General features: G+C 45.0%; 2 protein-coding genes across 3 annotated transcripts; both read left to right on the forward strand.

The window, feature by feature from the left end:
• The first annotated feature begins 204 nt into the window (after positions 1-204).
• Positions 205-9,118, forward strand: LOC105517500. Of its 2 annotated transcripts, none has more exons than XM_011950032.1 (2): positions 205-338; positions 4,417-5,333. In XM_011950032.1, the coding sequence occupies exons 1-2, from the start codon at positions 332-334 to the stop codon at positions 4,827-4,829; spliced, it is 420 nt and encodes a 139-aa protein (XP_011805422.1). In that variant the 5' UTR covers positions 205-331; the 3' UTR covers positions 4,830-5,333. The 2 variants fall into 2 exon arrangements, 1 of the variants encoding a protein (XP_011805422.1); XR_001002680.1 differs by lacking the exon at positions 205-338 and adding an exon at positions 8,049-9,118 and having other exon boundaries at positions 4,520-4,561.
• A 9,505-nt stretch (positions 9,119-18,623) lies between these two features.
• Positions 18,624-19,698, forward strand: LOC105517502 (chromosome unknown open reading frame, human C21orf140). Its single transcript, XM_011950036.1, has one exon. It carries the CDS (start codon positions 18,724-18,726, stop codon positions 19,477-19,479), a length of 756 nt encoding a protein of 251 aa, XP_011805426.1. The 5' UTR covers positions 18,624-18,723; the 3' UTR covers positions 19,480-19,698.
• Positions 19,699-20,707: the final 1,009 nt, after the last annotated feature.

Raw genomic sequence — 20,707 nt, forward strand, 5'->3', positions numbered from 1 at the left:
CATGTTTTAAAAAATTGTTTTGACTTAGAGCTTCTTAACAAGTCAAAGCTGGGAAGTGCTTTCTGTTCAGATGCAACAGAAGACACAGCAAATAGGATCTTCTGATTAATTGCATGAGAGCAAAGTCATCCACTTACTAAATTTCTGTTTGGTGCTGCCGTAAGATTGTTGGAAGATCATATTACTTCCCGCTCTGGAAACTCAGTGCAGCCCAACTGCAGTAGGACTGATCCCTCCCTAGGAGAAGGAGTTCTCTTTTCATCATCTTCCCCTTCTGTGCATGGCAGCCGCTTGAACTTGCCCCTCCAAGAGTCAAGGACAAGACCACCCCATGGAATGTGAGTACTCAGCTACAATGCAAGGTTGGGCAGTTTGAGATTTACTTACATATTTAACATCATTAAATTACAAGTACAAAATGGCACAGAGGAAAAAGTTTCTCTCTTCTACAGGATGTGTTTGTCCATTAAGATACAACCTAACTTACTTTTACCTTTGTAAAAAAGGTAAAATGTAATGTATTGCAATAATTAATATAGTGAGTTTCTTTCATATAGAAAATGGACTGGTTTTTAAATAATTTAATATTCTATATGTCGTCCTTAGTTGGGAATATTTTATTTGTATTTGAATATATTGCATCGTTCTATGACAATTTCCAGAAAGTTCTATGAGTTTGTACATGTGTTCCAAGTTTCAATAAGTTCTCTTGCCCTAATATAAGGATATTGTGTTCTTGTTGGGTTGATTTGCTGTCTGTTTGTTGTAATAATTACGGGAATTTTTCATCTTCCTTACTTTAATGTCTCAAACCATTCCACCAAACAATGGCTTAAAATTTATTCTTGTGGTGGTGTTTCTTGTGAGTGACTAATTTTATGTAATTAAATCTGTTCATTTGTCCTGGGCTTTGTCACATGTAGTTTGAAAAGTAATTTTTAAATAGTTTATTCCTTCATCTAACAGTAATAAGCCCAATCACTCATTCTGGAAACTAACTACAATAAAAAATACTGGCCTCTCTGAGTCTTGCATTAGCAAAATGAATTAGCAACAAATATACAACTATCAAATGGAAAGCATTTTGGAGCACCTTTGGTCTACCCTGTGGGCTACGAGATTGATCCTATGACATGTTTTAAAATACATTTGTGTTCACACAGAGCAAGAAATGGGGGTTTGAGCCAGTAAAGCCCCACTGGGAAACGTCTCACAGGATTGCACCCTACGTCTCTGGTTTTCATTGTTTCATTTTCTCCACTGACTCTCCAAGTAGAGAAAACAGTTTTGAATTAAACAGCAATTGAGATCTTAATCTTCTGGTCTTACAAGGGCACACAACGTCTTTACCCAGGGGCACTTCACCAGGGAGACCAGAAAAGTACCAACTTGTACACTCTTTGTTTTCAAAAATAAGTACACACAGTACTAAGTGTACAAAAGGGTATATCGTGAAAAATATATCTTCTTCCCCCAGGTCTCTCCCCAAGAGGCAATTGGCGATACTAATTTCTTATGCATTCTTCCAGAGATGTTCTATACACACAAAAACTACAAGCAAATAACATATAACCTCCCCCTTTTTTACAAGTGGTGTTGCACAGCATATCACCATTAGATTATTTTTTCACTTATTAACATTCAGTACTGTAAAAAACCCCTTACTATTTTTTATGACTGCATGGTATTCCACTGCATGGAGGTTCCAAATGCATTTCACCATTTCTCAGTTGGTGCTATTCAAGCTGCTCCCAAGCATTCATCATCACAAGCAGGACTGCGATGACTAACCTTCAGCATATATTGTTTCTAGATGTTCTGGAGCATCTTTAGGATAGATTCCTAGAGAAAGAATTGCTGAGTCAAAGGTAAGTGCGTTTGTAATGCTCATAGATCTTGTCCGTGTGACCTCCATGTTGGTTGCATGAATTTACCAGCAATTATACAATTAAAACTCTCCTTGGAAAAAATGTCAAGTGTGGATATGAACATTTATTTGTTGACATTTTAAAGATGCCACTCCTAACCCCCTGAAATGCAGAGGCACTTATTTCTTTTCTTTTACAAGGTTTTTTCTTTTGGAGTGAAGTCCACGTCATTGCTACCTTTACTCCCAATTTAGACACCTTTCTTCTGAGCTGGACAAAAGAACAAAAAAAGCCCATTTTTTTTTTGTTAGTTTATTCTAAAACATCATGAATTTGCAAATCCAATAGGTGACAAAATGCTTTCTAGTTACTATCTTTATTTGCATTTTTCTTACATGAGTGATATTGAGAAGCTATTCTTATGTTGAATGTTCATTTTTTCCCTATGAACTGTTTGTCCATATCTTTTGCACATTTTTCTACTGCAGTTTTAAACTTTTTCTTACAGAACTGAAGGCTATTTAGAAAATCAGTAATATAAATTGCACTCTGACATCTGCCTCTTGGTTTTATGGTATGAAATAGTTTAAAATTTTATGTCATTGAATTTGATTTATAGTTCTTCTTTTTTTCTTCTGAATTTTTGTTATGCTTAAAAGAATATTCCACTCTGAGATGATAAAGAAAAAAATCTGCCATGCTGTACTCTAGTACTATAAATTGTTTCACTTTTTATGTTAAAATATTTGATTTATCTGGGCTTTTTTTTTTAATTTGGACCGATTTATCTGGTCATATGGTGGAGAGATGTGGATCTACTGTTATTTTCCCCAATGCTACATATTGAATAATCCATCTTTTCCCACCGATCAGAAATGCTCCTTTATTAGCTAGCTATCAAATTCTAATTTCTAGCTATTGATGCTGTTTTTGCTCTGTTTCATTGGTCTGCTTGCCTGTGTTTTCAGCATCACACTATTTTAGCTGTCATAGTTTTATTTTATTTATTTTTTATTTTTTAAGATGGAGTCTTGCTCTGTTGCCCGGGCTGGAGTGCAGTGGCCCGATCTTGGCTCACTGCAACCTCCACCTCCTGGATTCAAGCGATTCTCCTGCCTCAGCCTCCTGAGTAGCTGGGATTATAGGCACGCACCCCTACGCCCAGCTAATTTTTGTATTTTTAGTAGAGACAGGGTTTCACCATTTTGGCCAGGATAGTCTCGAACTCCTGACCTCAGGTGATCTGCCTGCCTCAGCCTCCCAAAGTGCTGGGATTACAGGTGTGAGCCACCGTGCCCAGTGCTGTTGTAGTTTTATAGGGAGAGTTGTACCTGGTTCTGAAGAACACCCCACCCACACACTCTGCAAAGCCCAGCAAGTCCCAGCTGGGCTGTGTGCATATAAAGCATTCATTCATTGAAAAAAATGTAAATTAGTTTTGCTGGCTGGCTGATTTAAAATTTGTGGCTAAGCTAATTCATTAATATTCTTTTTATTCAGATTTTTTTTTCTAATTAGCCTTGACAGTTGATTTTTCTTTTTCTTTCTTTCTTTTTCTGTTTTCTGTTTTTGTGGTTTTTTTTAAATAGGTTTCCATGCTGGAATGTAATGGTGTGAACACAGCTCACTGCAGCCTCAACCTCCTGAGCTCAAGCGATCCTCCAGCCTCAGCCTCCTGAGTAGTTGGGACCACAGGCTTGCACACCACACATGGCTAATTTTTTTTATTTCTTGTAGAAACAGGGTCTTGTCACGTTGGCCAGGCTGGTCTCAACCTCCTGGGCTCAAGCAATCTTCCCACCTTAGCCTCCCAAAGTGCTGGGATTACAGGCATGAGACATCACGCCTGGCCAACAGTTGATTTTTCTAAATGAATAGTGTATTGATTTCACAAATAAATCCTGTTGTTGTTTGCATTGTAATTATGTTTGTGGTATAAATTATTTGGGGGACAACTGACATCTTTATGATGTTGTGTCTCCTATTCAAGAACTTAGTGTTTTTCTGGGCACAGTGGCTCATGCCTGTAATCCCAGTGCTTGGGAGGCTAAGGTGAGAAGAGCTCTTGAGACCAGGAATTCAAAACCAGCCTGGTCAACACGGTGAGACCTCATCTCTACAAAAAATTTAAAAAAAGGGAAAAAAGAAAAAAATAGCCTGGCATGGTGCTGCATGTCTCTGGTTCCAGCTATTTGTGAGGCTGAGGCGGGAGGATCGATTGAGCCCAGGAGTTCGAGGCTGTAGTGAGCTATGATCATGCCACTGCACTCCAGTCTGAGTGACAGAGCGAGACTGTCTCTCTAGCAAAAAACAAAAAGCAAAACAAACAACAAAACAACAACAACAACAAAAACATAGTATTTTGGACTCTTTTGATTTTTAAAAATATATTGACATACCTGTCGTTACACTCCTGCTCATGCCTCAGAGAAGGCCTCTTTGAGCAGCGCCACATTTTCATGGATACGAGGGCTCCATTCTCCTTGGTGTGGCCAGGCAGCCCTCAGCCCAGGACGCTGGGTCTCATCTGGACCTCTCTGTTTCTCAGGGGCCAAGTGGACTCCCCATGAAACCTCCAACCAAACCCAGGCCAGCACCCTCCTGAGGCTCCTACTGGATGACCACACGGAGGGGAGGAATGACACCAACTCCACCAGGGCTCTGAAGGTGCCAGATGGAACTAGCGCCGCCTGGTATATCCTCACCATCATCGGCATCTACGCGGTGATTTTCGTCTTCCGGCTGGCCAGCAACATTCTCAGAAAGAATGACAAGTCCTTAGAAGATGTTTATTACTCAAATCTGACCTCTGAACTCAAAATGAAAGGACTCCAGGGCAAGGTCGCCAAGTGCTCCTCACTGACCATCAGCAACAGAGCGGTGCTGCAGTCCTGCCAGGCCCCCCTGGGGGCAAAGGGCGGGAGCAGCGGGCCCCAAACCGCAACCCCAGAGACCCCCTGAGAGTCAAGGCCAGGAGGCCTTCCCCACGATGGCCCCAGACTTCTTGGAGGGGAGCAGCTTTGGGTTTACTTGGAGCCCTTGAGTGGGTCTGGGGGTGCATCGCTGACCAGGGGTGCTTCTGGCTGCTAGTTTGTGACCAGAGCCAGCCACCCAGTTCCTCCTCAGGCTTCCAGGTGCTTCGAGAAGAGAGAGCAGGGCAGCGGTTTCTAGCCAAATTCAATCTTCACTGGCAAAGCCTGTGCCCTGGGGAGGAGCACTGTTCCACTGTTCTCGGAGGAATCCGGAGATTCCTGGGGGCATACAAAGAGGTGGCTCCTTGTCATGGAAAGAAGAGTGAACTTGGAGTCGAATGTCCTGGGTTAAAATTCAACTTCTGGGGAGTCACATAAACTGAGCAGCTAATTCCTCACTTTGGACATCTAGGGTTTGGGGACAGATGGCTTTAAAAGGCTATTTTATTTGAAAGACTCTGGCTTGAATATAGGACCAAAGTTGTTAATATCAGAAGTTGGAAATTCTTCATTTTCATTGAAAGAATTAGGTACGTCAAAAAAAAGCACTGGAGCTGGGTGTGGTGGCTCATGCTTGTAATCCCAGTGTTTAGGGACCCTGAGGCAGTAGGATCCTTTGAGCCTAGAAGATTGAGTGCAGCCTGGGCAACCTAGACAGATCCCGTTTTTTTGAGACGGGGTTTTGCTCTTCTTGCCAGGCTGGAGTGCAATGGCACAATCTCAGCTCACTGCAACCTCTGCCTCCTGGATTCAAGCAATTCTCCTACCTCAGCCTCCTGAGTAGCTGGGACTACAGGCATGTGCCACCACACCTGGCTAATTGTTTTGTATTTTTAGTAGAGACGAGGTTTCACCATTTTGGCCAGTCTGGTCTCGATCTCCTGACCTCATGATCCACCCATCTTGGTCTCCCAAAGTGCTGGGATGACAGGCATGATCCACCGCGCCTGGGCATGTGCCTGTGGTCCCAGGTACTTGAGAGACTGAGGTGGGAGGATTGCTTGAGCTTGGGAAGTTGAGGTTGCAATAAGCTGTGATCATGCTACTGCACTCGAGCTTGGGTGACAGAGTGAGACCCTGTCTCAAAAAATAATAATAATAATAATTTTTTTAAAGAAAAAAAGCATTAATTTTGGAGTCAGAAGAACCAAACTCTAGTCTGGGTTTGATTATCAACCACTCCGGTGTCCTTTCACACATCACTTTGCTTCTCTAGAACTCAGTTTCCGTACAGATAAAATGAGGCTAATGATGTCAGATCTGCCAACCTTACCAAGTAGATGAGATCTAATGAAACCATGCATGTGAATGAATTTTGAAAAGTAAAATAAGTATGTAAATATAAGCCTTGTTGTGGTGAATGGTGATGGTGGTGACTGGTGGTGCCAGGCGATGCTGATGGTTTTGGTGGTGGTGATGGTTTATGTTGATGGCGGTGTTGGTGTTGGTGATGTTATTGGTGGTGGTTATGATGTTGATGATGGTGGTGTAGGTGGTGGTGGTTGATGTTGGCATTGATGGTGGTGGTCATGATGCTATTCTGAAACAGGAAATGACTAACTCATTGACAATTAGTCTCTAAGCAATGGCTGTGTTGTTTTGCTCCACAAGAGAATTCCATCTGCATGTCAGTTGATGACCTGTGCTGTCAATTGAATCCATGAGATTTCCCATGTGGACATTCTTAGATTTCCTTACATTATATACCATATGCTTCACTCAAATGTTTTACAAATACTTGTTACTTAAATACTTTTCTTTGTCTAAAAAAGAAATAAGATCTTGTTTAGATGACTGATTAACTTAGGGAGATTCTGATTAACAGAATTTCTACAAGTGGCTTTCAGCAGGCAAAGAGAAAATTGTATTTTGTACCAATTTATATAAAGTTCATCTAGTTCAGCTTCTGGAGATGTCCCTGGGGCTAGAGATGAAATATCTTTTTCCTGTCCACAGACAGTGGTCTGCAGTTCACCCCATGAACTCATAATGGTCAGAATTAAACCCTGAGCTTTGTTTATGGAGGGTGAGATATATCGCCAAATATTTCTTTTTCTTTTCACATTTTCCACATCATTACCATCATCATTCTCATCGTCATCATTGTCATCATCCTACAGGTTGAAAACAGAAGTGTTAGTTTATTTATATAGTTTATATAGTCTTTATGCATATGTTTCAGATGCTTACAGGGCAGGGCAAAACAGGAGACACAAAGGTAGACAAAAATGTAATCCACATTCATAGGACTGCAGAATGCATTCAAATCGGGCTGAACGGCCAGAACTTAGGTGAATCTGAGGATAGGAAGAGTAAATTGGCACAATCGCCCCTTGTTGGTTGGCCCTGCAGCATGCATTTCCCCCTCCTCTAATCCAGCTGCCCCGAATTTTCATTTGACGACCCATACAGCTCTAGGGAAGTTGAAACTACCCCCAGTTCAAGAATTGGAATAAGTTTCAACATGAGAAAGCTGACTGCAAATGATTTTTTAAAAAATAATAAGAATAAGTGTTTTAAGAAGTGGGAATAAGAGGCCTAGATTGATCCAGTCATTGCATCCCATCTCCTGGCCTCATTGCTTGGGACCAGGATGGACACCTGACCTAAGTGACACAACCCAATAAGAATGACCGGAAGAACTTTAATGCGGAATTCTGGAACAAAAAAGCTTTCTCTTGCTCTGGATGGTGTGAAAAGCAGATCTGAGCCTGGAATTGTTACGGGAATGGAATCCTGATCCAGACCCCAAGGGAGGGTTCTTGAATCTTGCACAAGAAAAAATTCAGGGCAAGTCCATAAAGTAAAGTGAAAGCAAGTTTATTAAGAAAGTAAAGAAACAAAAGACTGGCTACTCCATAGGCAGAGCAGCAGTAGGAGCTGCTTGACTGAGTACACTATGGTCATTTCTTGATTGTATGCTAAACAAGGGGTGGATTATTCATAGATTTTCCAGGAAAGGGCCAGGGATTTCTCAGAACTCTCAGTTCTTTTAGACTATATAGGGTCTCCTTTTAGACCGTATAGGGTAACTTCCGGACATTGCCATGGCATTTGTAAGCTGTCATGGCACTAGTAGAAGTGTCTTTTACCACGTTAATGCATTACAATTAGCATATAATGAGCAGTGAGGACAACCAGGGGTCACTTTTATCACCTCTGATAAAGAAGTTTTGGCTGACTTCTTTATTGCATCCTGTTTCATCAGCAGGGTCTTTGTGACCTGTATCGTGTGTTGCCAGTCCTGCTGGCCTCCTGTCTCACCCTGTGACTAAGAATGCCTACCCTCCTGGAATGCAGCCCAGCAAGTCTCATCCTCATTTTACACAGCCTTTAATTAAGATGGAGTCGCTCTGGTTCGAAAACCTCTGACAGAATTGCTGGATTCATTTTGCCACCATGAAGAAAACCAACTTGAAGGCAAAAAAAAAAAAAAAAAAAACCAGCATCTAGAGGGGAGCAGAATGAGGAAATTACAGAGACCAGAGCCTGTATCAACTGTACCCAGAGCCTTCATTTACCACCGGAGTTTTTCAGTTTGTGAACCAATGAGTTCTTTTTATTAAGTCTGTTGGAGCTAGGCTTTTGTTCCTCACAACCAAAAATATCCTAAATGATACCATTGGATAAATGATTTCCTGAAGGAAGTGGGCCTTGGAGTCAAATTTGAAAAGAGAAGATGTGTGATGTGCTGTGTGGGAGGCTGGGATCACTTTTTTTCACCAAGATTTTTATATTTATAGGCTTTTATATTTATAGGGGAAAAAACAGATTCAGTACACTTCTTACTTTAGCTCAATGATCATTTGTAGGACTTCTCATTGCTTGACCTCTCAAAGAGCACTCAGTGAGACTCTATACCATTTAATCCTCACCGCTGACTGTCAGTAGACTGCCATGGAAACTCCAAGGATGCCTGCCCTGTTGGACATGTGGTCAGAGACTGACTCCAAAGGTATCTCCCAAAGAGCAAAAGCCACCGTCTTCCTGTTGGCGCCCAAACACAGGTGCATGAGCTCCAAGGACGCCTTCCTAGGCCACCTCTCCGCTGCCTGATCTAAACTCTCTCCCTTTCTGGGAGCTGGTCTGAGAGTCTGCCTTGGAGATGTGTTGGATGGGAACTACGGGTGTGTAGGCTCCATTGTGAGCAATACTGATGAGAAATGGTCCCAAGTAGTATGGATATTTTGCGTAAAACCCCTAAAATCTGACATGCTTAGGGTCAGAACCATGAACCACTGTCTTGACAAACCCCATGTACATGGACTAATAGGGAAGGTGTGGGCACCATGGCGTTAGTATTCAACCAGAGAGTGGGAGAGAGATTTGCATGTGCCACCAGCCCTGAAGAAGACAGGGACAGAACACACTGATTCGCAACATTCCAGACACCTACTGTCTGGGAGGGACCTGGTGGGAGGTAATTACCTCCATGCTGTTCTCGTGATAGTGATTGAGTTCTCACAAGATCTGATGGTTTTATAAGGGGCTTTCCCCTCTTTGCTCTTCACTTCTCCTTCCTGCCATCATGTGAAGAAGGATATGTTTGCTTCCTTTTCTGCCATGATTTTACATGTTTGCCTATATAAGTTTCCCCTCAAGATTTAGGGGATCAGGTCAGATAAAGGCCTTCCTCTGAAATGGAAATTATTTAAAATCGATAAGGAAGTCATCCAGGAATGACTTCCTCTGGGGATCTGTGGCTGACGGTACCAGGGTTTGTACCAAACCAAATCAAGGTAACTAGAGCTTCCCCAGGTGATTGTAACCTACCTCCTAAATAAAACTTGCATCAACTCGGTTGCATGACAATTTGATTTTTCCTGTGTGATATACTCATCACATTTCTAAAAAAATGATTTAAAGAAAGACTTTAGAGACTAAATTCTTGGTATTTATGCGTCTCTTCCTGGAGTCACAAGTGGGCTCTGATTCTCATAACCAATTACCTTGATTTCTACCAGAGCAGAAGAATGCAAGCTTATTCTTCAAATACAGTTAGTGTTCTGTTGGCAATTACAGAAAACAGCTCTACCTAGCCCATGCAAGTATGTGTGTGTGTGTGTGTGTGTGTGTGTGTGTGTGTGTGTGTGTGTGTGTGTGATTTTGGGGAAGGCAACTGAGGTAGCTCACAGAATCAAAAGGACAGCAGCTCCTCCCAGCCTCAGGAAGGGGAGGGGTTAGTCTGCCATGAGGCCTTCACTTGGTGGCCCCAGTTGGAGAATCTTCTCGCTAGGATTCTCCCAAAAGACAGCTCAGCTCCCATGTCTGCCTCTTGTTTCAGATCTCAGGGTGAGGACATTGCAGTGGATCAGGGAAGAGCAGGTGTGTAGGTGGCCCAGGGAATGGAGTGATCTGATTGGCTGAGGCTGAGTCATGGGCCCCCTCCTATAGGGCATCAAAGTCTTTGAAGAAAATGCCAATCAAAAGCACTGTTGGCTAGGCACAGTGGCTCACGCCTGTAATCCCAGCACTTTGGGAGGCCAAGGTGGGCAGATCACTTGAGGTCAGGAGTTCGAGACCAGTCTGGCCAACATGGTGAAACCCTGTCTCTACTAAAAATGCAAAAATTAGCTGAGTATGGTGGCGGGCGCCTGTAATCCCAACCACTCAGGAGGCTGAGGCAGGAGAATCACTTGAACCTGAGAGGCGGAGGTTGCAGTGAGCCAAGATTGCGCCACTGCACTCCAGCCTGGGCGACAGAGCGAGACTCCATCTCAAAAACAATAACAAAAACAAAAACAAGAAGCACTGTTGCTCAGATATCACCCACTCTGTGAAATCTTCTTGATCCCTAAGGCAGAACTGCTTGTTCCTCCAGGGCTTCTGTAACACTTTGTAAACATTTGGATGGATCAAAGAGAGAAAATTCTATTCAACAGAATTTTTCCAAGGACGGGACATTTGTTTGCCAAGTGTTTGGTACAGGAAGTGAGACCTGTACAGTTTTGGTACAGGAAGGGCCCACGAATGTGGGTGGAACTATTCCATGGGAGACAAGGAGAAGCTGTTCTCTGGAGGGAGGGAAAGGAGAGGGAGAGGTGGTTTAGGGATCTGCAGGATGGCAGAATACATCCAGAAATGTCTTTCCTATCATTTCCCCACCACTGCCTCAAGCCCTGATCTTCTACAATTTTATGAAACTCATGGGATAAACGCTTGAAATGAGTGGGCTAGAAGCCAGCCAAGGGACGCAGGGATGTGCCCAGACACATACAGGTGGAGTGGAAGCAACAGGCAGATGGGGGGTGTCAGGAACAGAAAAGCTTTCCTGGGGTAACCTAGTTAGGTTTAGTTTAAGCTAATCAGGAAGTAACCAGAGTCATGGGGAGGCTGTAAAACTGAGGCAGGGACCAGATTTCACCCAATCATTGTAGAATGAAGACAAGGATGAGGGAGGGGTGGAGGTAGGTGCTTGCTGGCGGCACCTTGATATGGTTTGGCTGTGTCCCTACTCAAATCTCATCTTGAACTGTAGTTCTCATAATCCCCACGTATCGTGGGAGGGGCCTCGTGGGAGGTAATTACCTCCATGCTGTTCTTGTGATAGTGATTGAGTTCTCACAAGATCTGATGGTTTAATAAGGGGCTTTTCCCCCTTTGCTCTTCACTTCTCCTTCCTGCCATCATGCGAAGAAGGATATGTTTGCTTCCTTTTCTGCCATGATTGTAAGTCTCCTGAGGCCTCCTCAGTCATGACGAACTGTGAGTCGACTAAGCCTCTTTCCTTTACAAATTATAAAAAGTCTCAGGATGTCTTTATTGACAGCATGAGAACAGACTAATACACACCTGAAAAGGAGAACACTTATCACATAATGCTGCAAATACAGGTCAGCAGTGTGTTCCCCACTGAACCAGAAGAATATGACTTTTAAGAATAAAAGGTATCTTATTGATCAATTGATCAACAATATCTTATTGATCTTGACCCACTGATTGCAAAACACACAATAAATATTTGCAAGTGTTCTTTTAAAAATAGCAATACCCATTTAAAAATAATGAAATCCAGGCTTGGTGTGTACCAGGCACTAAGTGCGCTGCATGCGTCTCCCCGCTTGCCAGTTGCCCATCCCCTGCACGCCCGTGCTCCTCGCTTGCCTCTCTTTTGGCACCCCAAAACGAAGCTGGAGGCAGAAACCATACGGTCACTTGAACAGAGGAAGTTTCCTGTAAAGAAATGATTAAGCTTGGTGAGAAAGAAACTATAAAGACACAAAGAGAACTCTCAAGAGTCCCCTAGGGCTCAGTACCCAAGGAAGGACCAACTCGGCTCCCCAAGGCTAGGCTTCAGACATCTTTAGAGAAGATGTGATTGCAGCCACTGGCCGGAGAGAAGGTTCACGGGTGGCCAGGGCCACAGTTGGCCCACAGTCCCCAGGCAGCTGGTCCTCTAGTGCACAGGAGCAACAAGACTGGTAGATGGGTGGCCAGAGAGAGGCAGGGTGCCAGGAACTCACTCGCTGGTGGGGTGGCCGGGAGGTTGCGGTGCACCTTGCCCATGGTACACCGGGCCCATGGCACACCCCTCCAGGACAGAGCCCCGGCGAGGCTGTGGTGTGGCACTTGCAGGAGTCAGGGCACTGGGCATGTGCCATGGACTGAATGCTTTTGTCCTTTGTCCCCCGAAATCCACGTGTTAAAGCCTTAACCCCCAATGTGATAGTATGGAGGTGAGATTTAGATGAGGTTTTGGGAGGTGTGGATGAGGTCGCAATGGCAGGGCCCCCATGATGGGATCAGTGCCCTTCCAGGAAGAGACACCAGCCCCCCCCCCTCTCTGCACCATGTGAGGACACAGCACGATGTGTCCTTCCCATGAACCAAGAGGCAGGTCCTCACCGGGTACTGAATCTGCCAACACCTTGATCCCAGACTTCCAGCTTCTAGAACTGTGAGAGAGAAATGTACGTTGCCTAAGCCATTTGTTCTAACAGCCCAAACTGACTAAGACACTCACCAAAGAAAAAGCAGCGCTGGACATGTGTTACAGGCAGCAAGACTGATTCCTTCAGACTCCTGCAGCAGCGGGGAGAGATTCCAGTACCGACCAAGCTCAATCCCAACTAAGAAAACGGTGACCGAGGTCTTCAAAGAGAGAACAGAAAGGAATCAAAAAGGGACTTAAGGGGAAATGAAAAACGGAACACGGGGGCCATGTGGAAATGGAAAGTTCCAGAAGGGTGAGAGGAGAACTACTGAAAATGGTTTAGCAGGGTGAGCTGGACGAGGTGCATTTTGTGGTTTGGCTGCATTGCAAAGTCTTGAGCCAGGGGTCAACCAGGGCTGGGGTCGCCTTTGGGGACGCAGCTTAGTGCAGGTGGAAGCCAGGCTACAGTTTGGTGAAGTCTCTCAGCACCATGTTGGGGCGAGTCTCTGTGCTCTGTGGAGTTCCCAGCTCACTGGCGGCTCACTGGCAGGGCAAGTGTGGTCTGAGGGTGCACTGTCCATGTCAAGCAGGCATGCAGGGAACCCGGGGTGCAGAGAGCCTGCTGGGGGCAGGGCAGTGGGCGGCCTGGGGTGCCTTGGGTCCCATCAGCAGGGTCATGGGAAACAGCCTCCAGGCTGTGCAGTGGTGGACAGCAGTGCTGGCTCCCCCTGTACCTGCCCACCAGCCTAGGCCCTCCTAGGCCCCGAAGGGTCGTTTCCTGCTGCCCGGTGACTGTACAACAGCCCTGGCCCAGGAAACCCTATAAACTTCTTCAGCTATTTCTCCAGGAGAAGACAGAGTGCCAATGGACTACTACAGTGCAGGGCAATTGCGCAAACAGGGAGGTGAACTGGGGTCCCATGGGAGCAGGGAGGAGGGGCCAGGGATCCCTGGCCAGAAATAAGAAAGCAGTAATGGAAGGGAGGGCTCAGGAGAGGGAGTGCCCATCTCAGAGCCTTTCGGGAACCTGGCATTTAATAAATACCTCCTATGGAGGGAAGGATTCAGGGCAGATCACTTCTAGAAGGGGTCATGGCCTCTCCAGGTTCTGCATGGGCAACAGCATATGTACAGTCCCCACAAGCTAGACTCCTCCTCCCAGGCCTGGTATGGAGGGAACATAAGTGTGTGACGGAGTAGAGTCTTCCACAGGCTATGAACTCTTTGTAAAAAGAAACAAACAAACAAAGCAAAACAAACAAAAAAACAGCATCCATGAGATGTTGGGGTCTTAGGACAGTATCTTACCACAGAACTGAAACATTGGTGGATAAACCTCAGGACAGGCAGGAAAACAGCTGTAGCTCATCCACCATCAGCATTAGCAATGTAATTAGACACAGTGGAAAATCAATGAAGTAAAACCAACCAGCAGGATTATGTTGTTGAGCCTCCAGTAAAAGTCTTAAGTGTCCAATAAAGCCATATCGTTTTGACGACATGAATTTCTGTGTTGCTTTTCTGTTTGCTCAAAATCCTGAAATTTTTTGGAGAGTATTATCAATGTCATTATTCTTTGCCAGGGAGATGCTGAGCTGTCTTCCCTGAAGCAGTGTTCTTCCTGGGTTGTTTGAAACCCTGATTGTCACGTGCCTTCTGTCCTAAGCTGCCACCAAGGCCCAGACAAGCACTGCCATGCATGTGTCTCTTTATTAATACATAGTACAGCAGGGAGCTGCCCCTCTCCCAGCCAGGCAGGGCCGCTTATCCCACACCCCCTGCCTTGCAAGCACACTTAGCGTGGAGTATATTAGGAAAGTTTAATTAGCAGAAAATAAATAAAGTAGGGATCCCAGCTTGAGTCCAGGCTGTCCCCTGCTGGGGTGGGACATGTCTGAACAGTGTTGAAGAGAATTTTATGAAGGACGCATCTCCTAGAGATGCAACGGTGCCTGCCTGACCAGTCCTAAGGAGACCTGTCTACACTGCCCCCTGGTGGTCACTCCATCACCTTCTGAACACTCCAAAGTCGGGGAGGTGGCCCCAGGAAGCCCACTTCTCTCTCCCAGGCCGTTGCCAGCCCCTGCTGGAGCTGGCAGCGGGGAGGGGAAACCCCAGGAGGCTGGAGACTCCTGAGGAAGGGAGGAGAAGGAGCCTCAGGTGGAGGGAGGGGAGTCCTAGGAGCTGACTGCTTGGCTTGGCGGAGGCTGCAGAGGAAGTGAGAGTGTGTTAACAAGCACAGGAAGGTTCTCTGAGTTTCTCTGGCCATCCATGGTGCAATGGTTTGCGTGAGTGCAGGCCCCCACTTACCGGGGCAAACTACTTCTGGCTCCTTGTGCAAAAGCAGTTCCTGGCCAGACGATGGTCTCTGCAGAGACCCCTCTGTTGGTGCCTCTTAGGCTCTGGGACCACACACCCAGTCCATGTGTCCCACCTTGTGCCCCTAAGCTGAGGCCTGGCAGGTGCTCCTGTCAGAACCGGCCTGAGTCTGGGCTCCAAGTGAACCCCAGTCAAAAGCTCCAGGATCCCATGAGTCCTCCTTTGGCTGGTTTTCTCCACACCCAGCCCCCACCGCCAGCGCAGCCCCCACTTCATGCTGTCTCTAAAATGATCTTCGAGGACGTCTGATTTTGTGCATTTTATATCAAATTATTCTTGTCACTGTTTTCATAATATATTGCCAGATTTACTCATAATTAAAGAAGTTAAAACAATGAAATGATCTTTTTGTCTATCAGATTGATAAAGGTTAAAAATCACTGGCCGGGTGCAGTGGCTTGCACCTGTAATCCCAGCACTTTGGAAGGCTGAGGCAGGCGGATCACCTGAAGTCAGAAGTTTGAGACCTGTCTGGCCAACAGGTTTCACCACGTTGACCAGACTGGTCTCGAACTCCTGACCTCAAGTGATCTGCCTGCCTCAGCCTCCCAAAGTACTGGGATTACAGGCGTGAGCCACTGGCCTGGCCAGATGACTGTATTAGTTGAGTGAATTTCTAGGATCAAGGACTTTGGGGCCTTCTACAGTACAGCACCGAAGGATTCAATGTGTCAGCTCTCACCCCGTCTCTACTAAAAACACAAAAATTAGCCAGGTGTGGTGGCTCATGCCTGTAGTCCCAGCTACTTGGGAGGCTGAAGCAGAAGAATCGCTTGAACCCAGGAGGTGGAGGTTGCAGTGAGCTGAGAATGTGCCACTGCACTCCAGCCTGGGTGACAGAGCAAAATTCCATCTAAAAAAAAAAAAAAAATTAATATCAAGTGGTAGCTGAGAAATGGACATGAGTTTCAAAATAATAATACCAGCATCGTTATTAACAATAAAACTACTGGGTACCATCTAAGACTTCATGTGTTTTTCTTTGTCCTTAGCTTATACCCTACTGGAGAATATATGATCAAAATACTGTGTTTTAGGGGCATTTGAAAGAAATTCGTCTCTGAGTGATTTTGGAACTGACACGATACGCAGCTAGGTTCATCAGTTACTGTTTGTATTGTTTAGATATCATTTTGTTTTATTTTCCTTTTTGATTTGCCTTTGTTTTTTGTTTTTGTATAAATTTAATGGGTACAAGTGCAGGTGTGTAGTTTTGTCAAATGGATTGATTGCTCAGTGGTGATGTCTGGGCTTTGAGTGTAGTAGTGCACATTGTACCCATTAAGTAATTTCTCACCCCTCGCCCTCCTCCTTCTGTTTTTTCTTTTTTCTTTTTTTTTTTTTTTTTGACAGAGTCTTGCTCTGTTACCCAGGCTGGAGTGCAGAGTGCAGTGGTGCAATCTCAGCTTATGATTCTCGTGCCTCACCCTCCCAAGTAGCTGGGATTACAGGCATGCACCACCATGCCCAGTTAATTTTTTTGTATTTTTAGTAGAGATGGGGTTTCACCATGTTGGCCAGGCTGGTCTCAAACTTCTGACCTCAAGTGATCCACCCACTTTGGCCTCCCAAACTGCTGACATTACAGGTGTCAGCCACCACGTCCGGCTAATTTGTTTGCATTTTTAGTAGAGAAGGGGTTTCACCATGTTGGCCAGGCTGGTCTCAAATTCCTGGCCTCAAATGGTCCTCCTGCTGCAACCTCCCTTTCAAAGTCTATTATTTTACATTCTGTCCCCATGTGTACACATTATTTAGCTCCCACTTAAAAGTGAGAACATGTGGTATCTGACTTTCTGTTTCTGAATTATTTCACTCAGAATAATGGCATCCAGTTCTGTCCATGTTGCTGCAAGAGACGTGATTTCATTCTTTTTTATGGCTGAGTAATATTTTTTAATGTAAAAATGTTGACATTTTCCAAAGTGAAAACTATAAAACAAGATACATTTGGAGAAGTCTAGAGTGTTTGCTTTATTCATGTTGTTTATGCGTTAAAATATAAGCACATTGCATACACATGCATATTTACACACACACCTACAAGATAACATATTATATATACTTTCCCATACTTCTGAACAAGTGTCTCATCTCCATAACTAAAAATTCGATGAGAGAGGCAAAGAACTCTTGTCTTAGAATTGACTTCATTGCACTACATAGCATTTCACACTGCGGTTCCAGGCCACAGAGTCCCTTGGGGTAGGGGGAGACAAAGGGTGTGGCTGACTGGGGGATCAATTCCACCACAGCAGCCATACTTCTGTTCCACATAATTGGCATCCAAATTTGATCTGAAAAACAGTTTCCACTACTAAAAGAAAAATCCGAAGAGAAAATGACCACAAGCCAATTATCCACCCAAACCTGCTGCTCCTGGCCTCCGGGAGAGGCTGTTTGGAGACCACATATTTCTTATTAACTTTACCATGATGAGATTATCTTACTGTCTGGGGTTGTCCAAACTTGAGCTCCAAGAAAACCCCTGTGTGGGGGGGAAAAAAATCCTTCTCCATTCAACAGTAGAGCAAAGGACCTGACCAATCATTTTGTCCACATCTTCATTTGAGGGAATCCTTCATGCCCATTTTATGAAACGTCTTTAGCTCTGATTAAAGAGGCAAGAAAATACAAAGGAAATTGAAGAGACTGTTAGAGATTGACGCGAACTGTCATTTTCCCTGAGTATATAAAATTAAAAGTGCTTTCAAGATGACGTACTGAATTAGCTCAATAACTGCAAGCTCCTGGTGGGTGTAGTGGCTCACGCCTGTAATCCCAGCACTTTGGGAGGCCAAGGCAGGCAGATCATGAGGTCAGGAGATCGAGACCATCCGGGCTAACATGGTAAAACCCCATCTCTACTAAAAATACAAATAATTAGCCAGGTGTGGTGGTGGGCACCTGTAATCCCAGCTACTTGGGAGGCTGAGGCAGGAGAATCACTTGAACCTGAGAGGTGGAGGTTGCAGTGAGCTGAGATCGCGCCACTACATTCCAGCCTGGGCAACAGACAGAGACTCCCTCTCAGAAAAAAAAAAATAATAATAATAATACCTGCAAGCTCCAGTGGAAGCTAGGTGTGCAGACTGACTTTATTTTGCTATTTGCCATATCTTCCTTCTGCCACCTGGAAAAAATCACTCTTAGTTGTGCAAATGGAAAGGCAGTTGGCACAAATTCTGTGCATACACAGACACACAACACGTAAGTCCAGGACTTCCTAGGTGTGTCATGACCATACCCCTGGTGCCTGGCACAATGCCTGGTGTACAGCAGGTAGGCAGTACATATTTTTGAAATGGATAAATGAATGTAAACATTTCTCCCCATCTTAAGCCAAATGGGTAGGCTCATCACTATTAAAAGATTGCTAACCTCTGTCTCAGACCTATTGCAGAAGTGATGTCAAAGTAGCATTTTTTATGGGTAGCATCTGCAATTTCCATATTTTATGGGTCAGAAGGGAGTTGTTCTGAGTATTTATTCCATGATGCTGTGAAACCTGAAGTGTATCTGTAGGACTGGCACCGCTGTAAGAAAGCCCTTTATGAGGTCATCATCCCCCACTTGCCATCTCTCCCCAGATGCAGACATGCAAGCTTTTAAAAACACTTGAGAAGCCACCATGCCTCGCTTTGCAAGCCCTCTTTTAAGAAACATCATTATCAGAAGTCAATTTGATGGCATCAAGAGGAAGCAATGCCTCCAGTATCTGAAAACACTGAGAACACTGCAGTATGATGGATTTAAGACTGTATATTTTGGGGAAACCAGTATCTCCGAAAGTCTAGTAACTGGGGAAGATATTAGTGATGGATATTTCATACAAACCCCAACTTGGTGTATTGTGCACGCTGCGAGTAGTCAAGGATGGGTGCCTTGGAAATATCGGATGTTCCTAAGAGATGAGCTGTGTATCAAACAAGAAGACAGCCTCTTCTCTGAGTTCTGTGATGTGGTGAGGAAGGCCTATGGAAAGTGTGTCATCGTGGTCAAAGAGAGAAGACAGCAGGAAGAGCAGAGGCCAAAGGAAGACAGAGAGGCTGAGGGCCAGTTCTATATCCCTACAGTCATTAACTTAGCAACCATTGCGTGTTGCCCAGAGGTGGCCAAGCCCTATGGCCATGAACTACTCTCTCTGCCTTCCCCTTGTAATTATCTGAACCCTTTAGACTCAGCCTGGTCGTCTCTGAAATGGTTTATCATCAATAACAGAAAAGAGTTTTGTTTGCAGTCCATTGACAGTGTCTATTCTTACGAATGTATACTTTTCAGCAGTTTAATTAGCAAAGGAATTGAAAGGATAAACCCAAGCAAGTGGAGAACATTAACCAGCAAAGTACGGAGATGGGAAAACTACTATCTTGGGAAATTTTCCTAAGGGCGATTCCTCCAACAAGCAGTGAGGCTGCTACATGTCTGGTCTTTACCGTCAACTCTGTTGAGATGGATTCCATACCACTGCAGCCAAAGATACTTCAACAGCGACCCCACAGGGGTGCCGCGAGAACTGACTTGTTCCTGAGGATGTCGGCAAGCACTTTGAGTTTACTAGAAGTTTCACTAAAATGTATTGGTAAGATAGGGGTCTCGACTCTTACCTTGTGAAGGCTGCTTTGAAGGCTTTGTCAAGGGGAGGATGAGTCTAACCCAGCCCAAAGGAGGATGGCGGTAAGCAGGGGTGAGCAGGCTGAAAGGTTGTGTGGTCAAAATTTAGGTCTGAGAAAAAAAAGAGAACCAGTGTGCAGTCATCCCACAAAAAGCCCAAATTAAATAGCATGCCAACCAGTTTCCACCACCAAAGTCATCCACAGGCATCCAGCTGGCCATGGGTGAGGTATTGTCCAGATGGTCACCAAGCAAGGCTCCCTCCTGCCGATTATCCTTCCTTCCTTGTCGGCAAAGTGGTGGAGGATGAGTGAGAGGCATCCGCGGAGGGGAAACTCCATCCGGACACACCAAGAGGAGTAGGTGGTCCCAATTAGGACCTGGAACGTTATGATAGTGGTGGGTTCAAGTGGGCTATGGTGGGCAAAGGGGTGGCATGCATGGGGGTCTGCAGAGACCACTTATTCAGCCAATCTCCTCACCAACTCCAGGAAGCCCAGCAGGTCATTAGACTGTGCCATGGAGTTTCATCTCAAAACCCTGTAGCTGAGCCACTTGCAGCTGGGACAACACCCCCCTATGTAGGTTTGGGGCTGCTGCCGATGTCTGTTGTAAGAATCTGTGGTTGTCTTTTTCACTTTTATAGAAAAAGACTTGACCCCCATTAAACATACCATAAAATTCACTCTTGGTTATGTATATTTGGACAGTAATTTTAGAGGTAATCATTCTGAGGCGTGTAAAAAGAATAATTTATGGCTGGGCACAATGGCTCACACTTGTAATCCCAGCACTTTGGGAGGCCGAGGCAGGAGGACTGCTTGAGGTCACAAGTTCAAGACCAGCCTGGGCAACATAGCAAGACCTCATTTCCACAAAAATACTTAAAAATAGCTGGGCTGGGCCGGGCGCGGTGGCTCAACCCTGTAATCCCAGCACTTTGGGAGGCCGAGACAGGCGGATCATGAGGTCAGGAGATCGAGACCATCCTGGCTAACCCG

Source organism: Colobus angolensis, unplaced genomic scaffold (assembly GCF_000951035.1).
Source record: "Colobus angolensis palliatus isolate OR3802 unplaced genomic scaffold, Cang.pa_1.0 Scaffold300, whole genome shotgun sequence".
Lineage (NCBI taxonomy): Eukaryota > Metazoa > Chordata > Mammalia > Primates > Cercopithecidae > Colobus > Colobus angolensis.

Bases quoted from the DNA above. Each gene is read 5' to 3' on its own strand.
- LOC105517502 (XM_011950036.1), top strand. From the start codon at position 18,724: ATGCCTCGCTTTGCAAGCCCTCTTTTAAGAAACATCATTATCAGAAGT.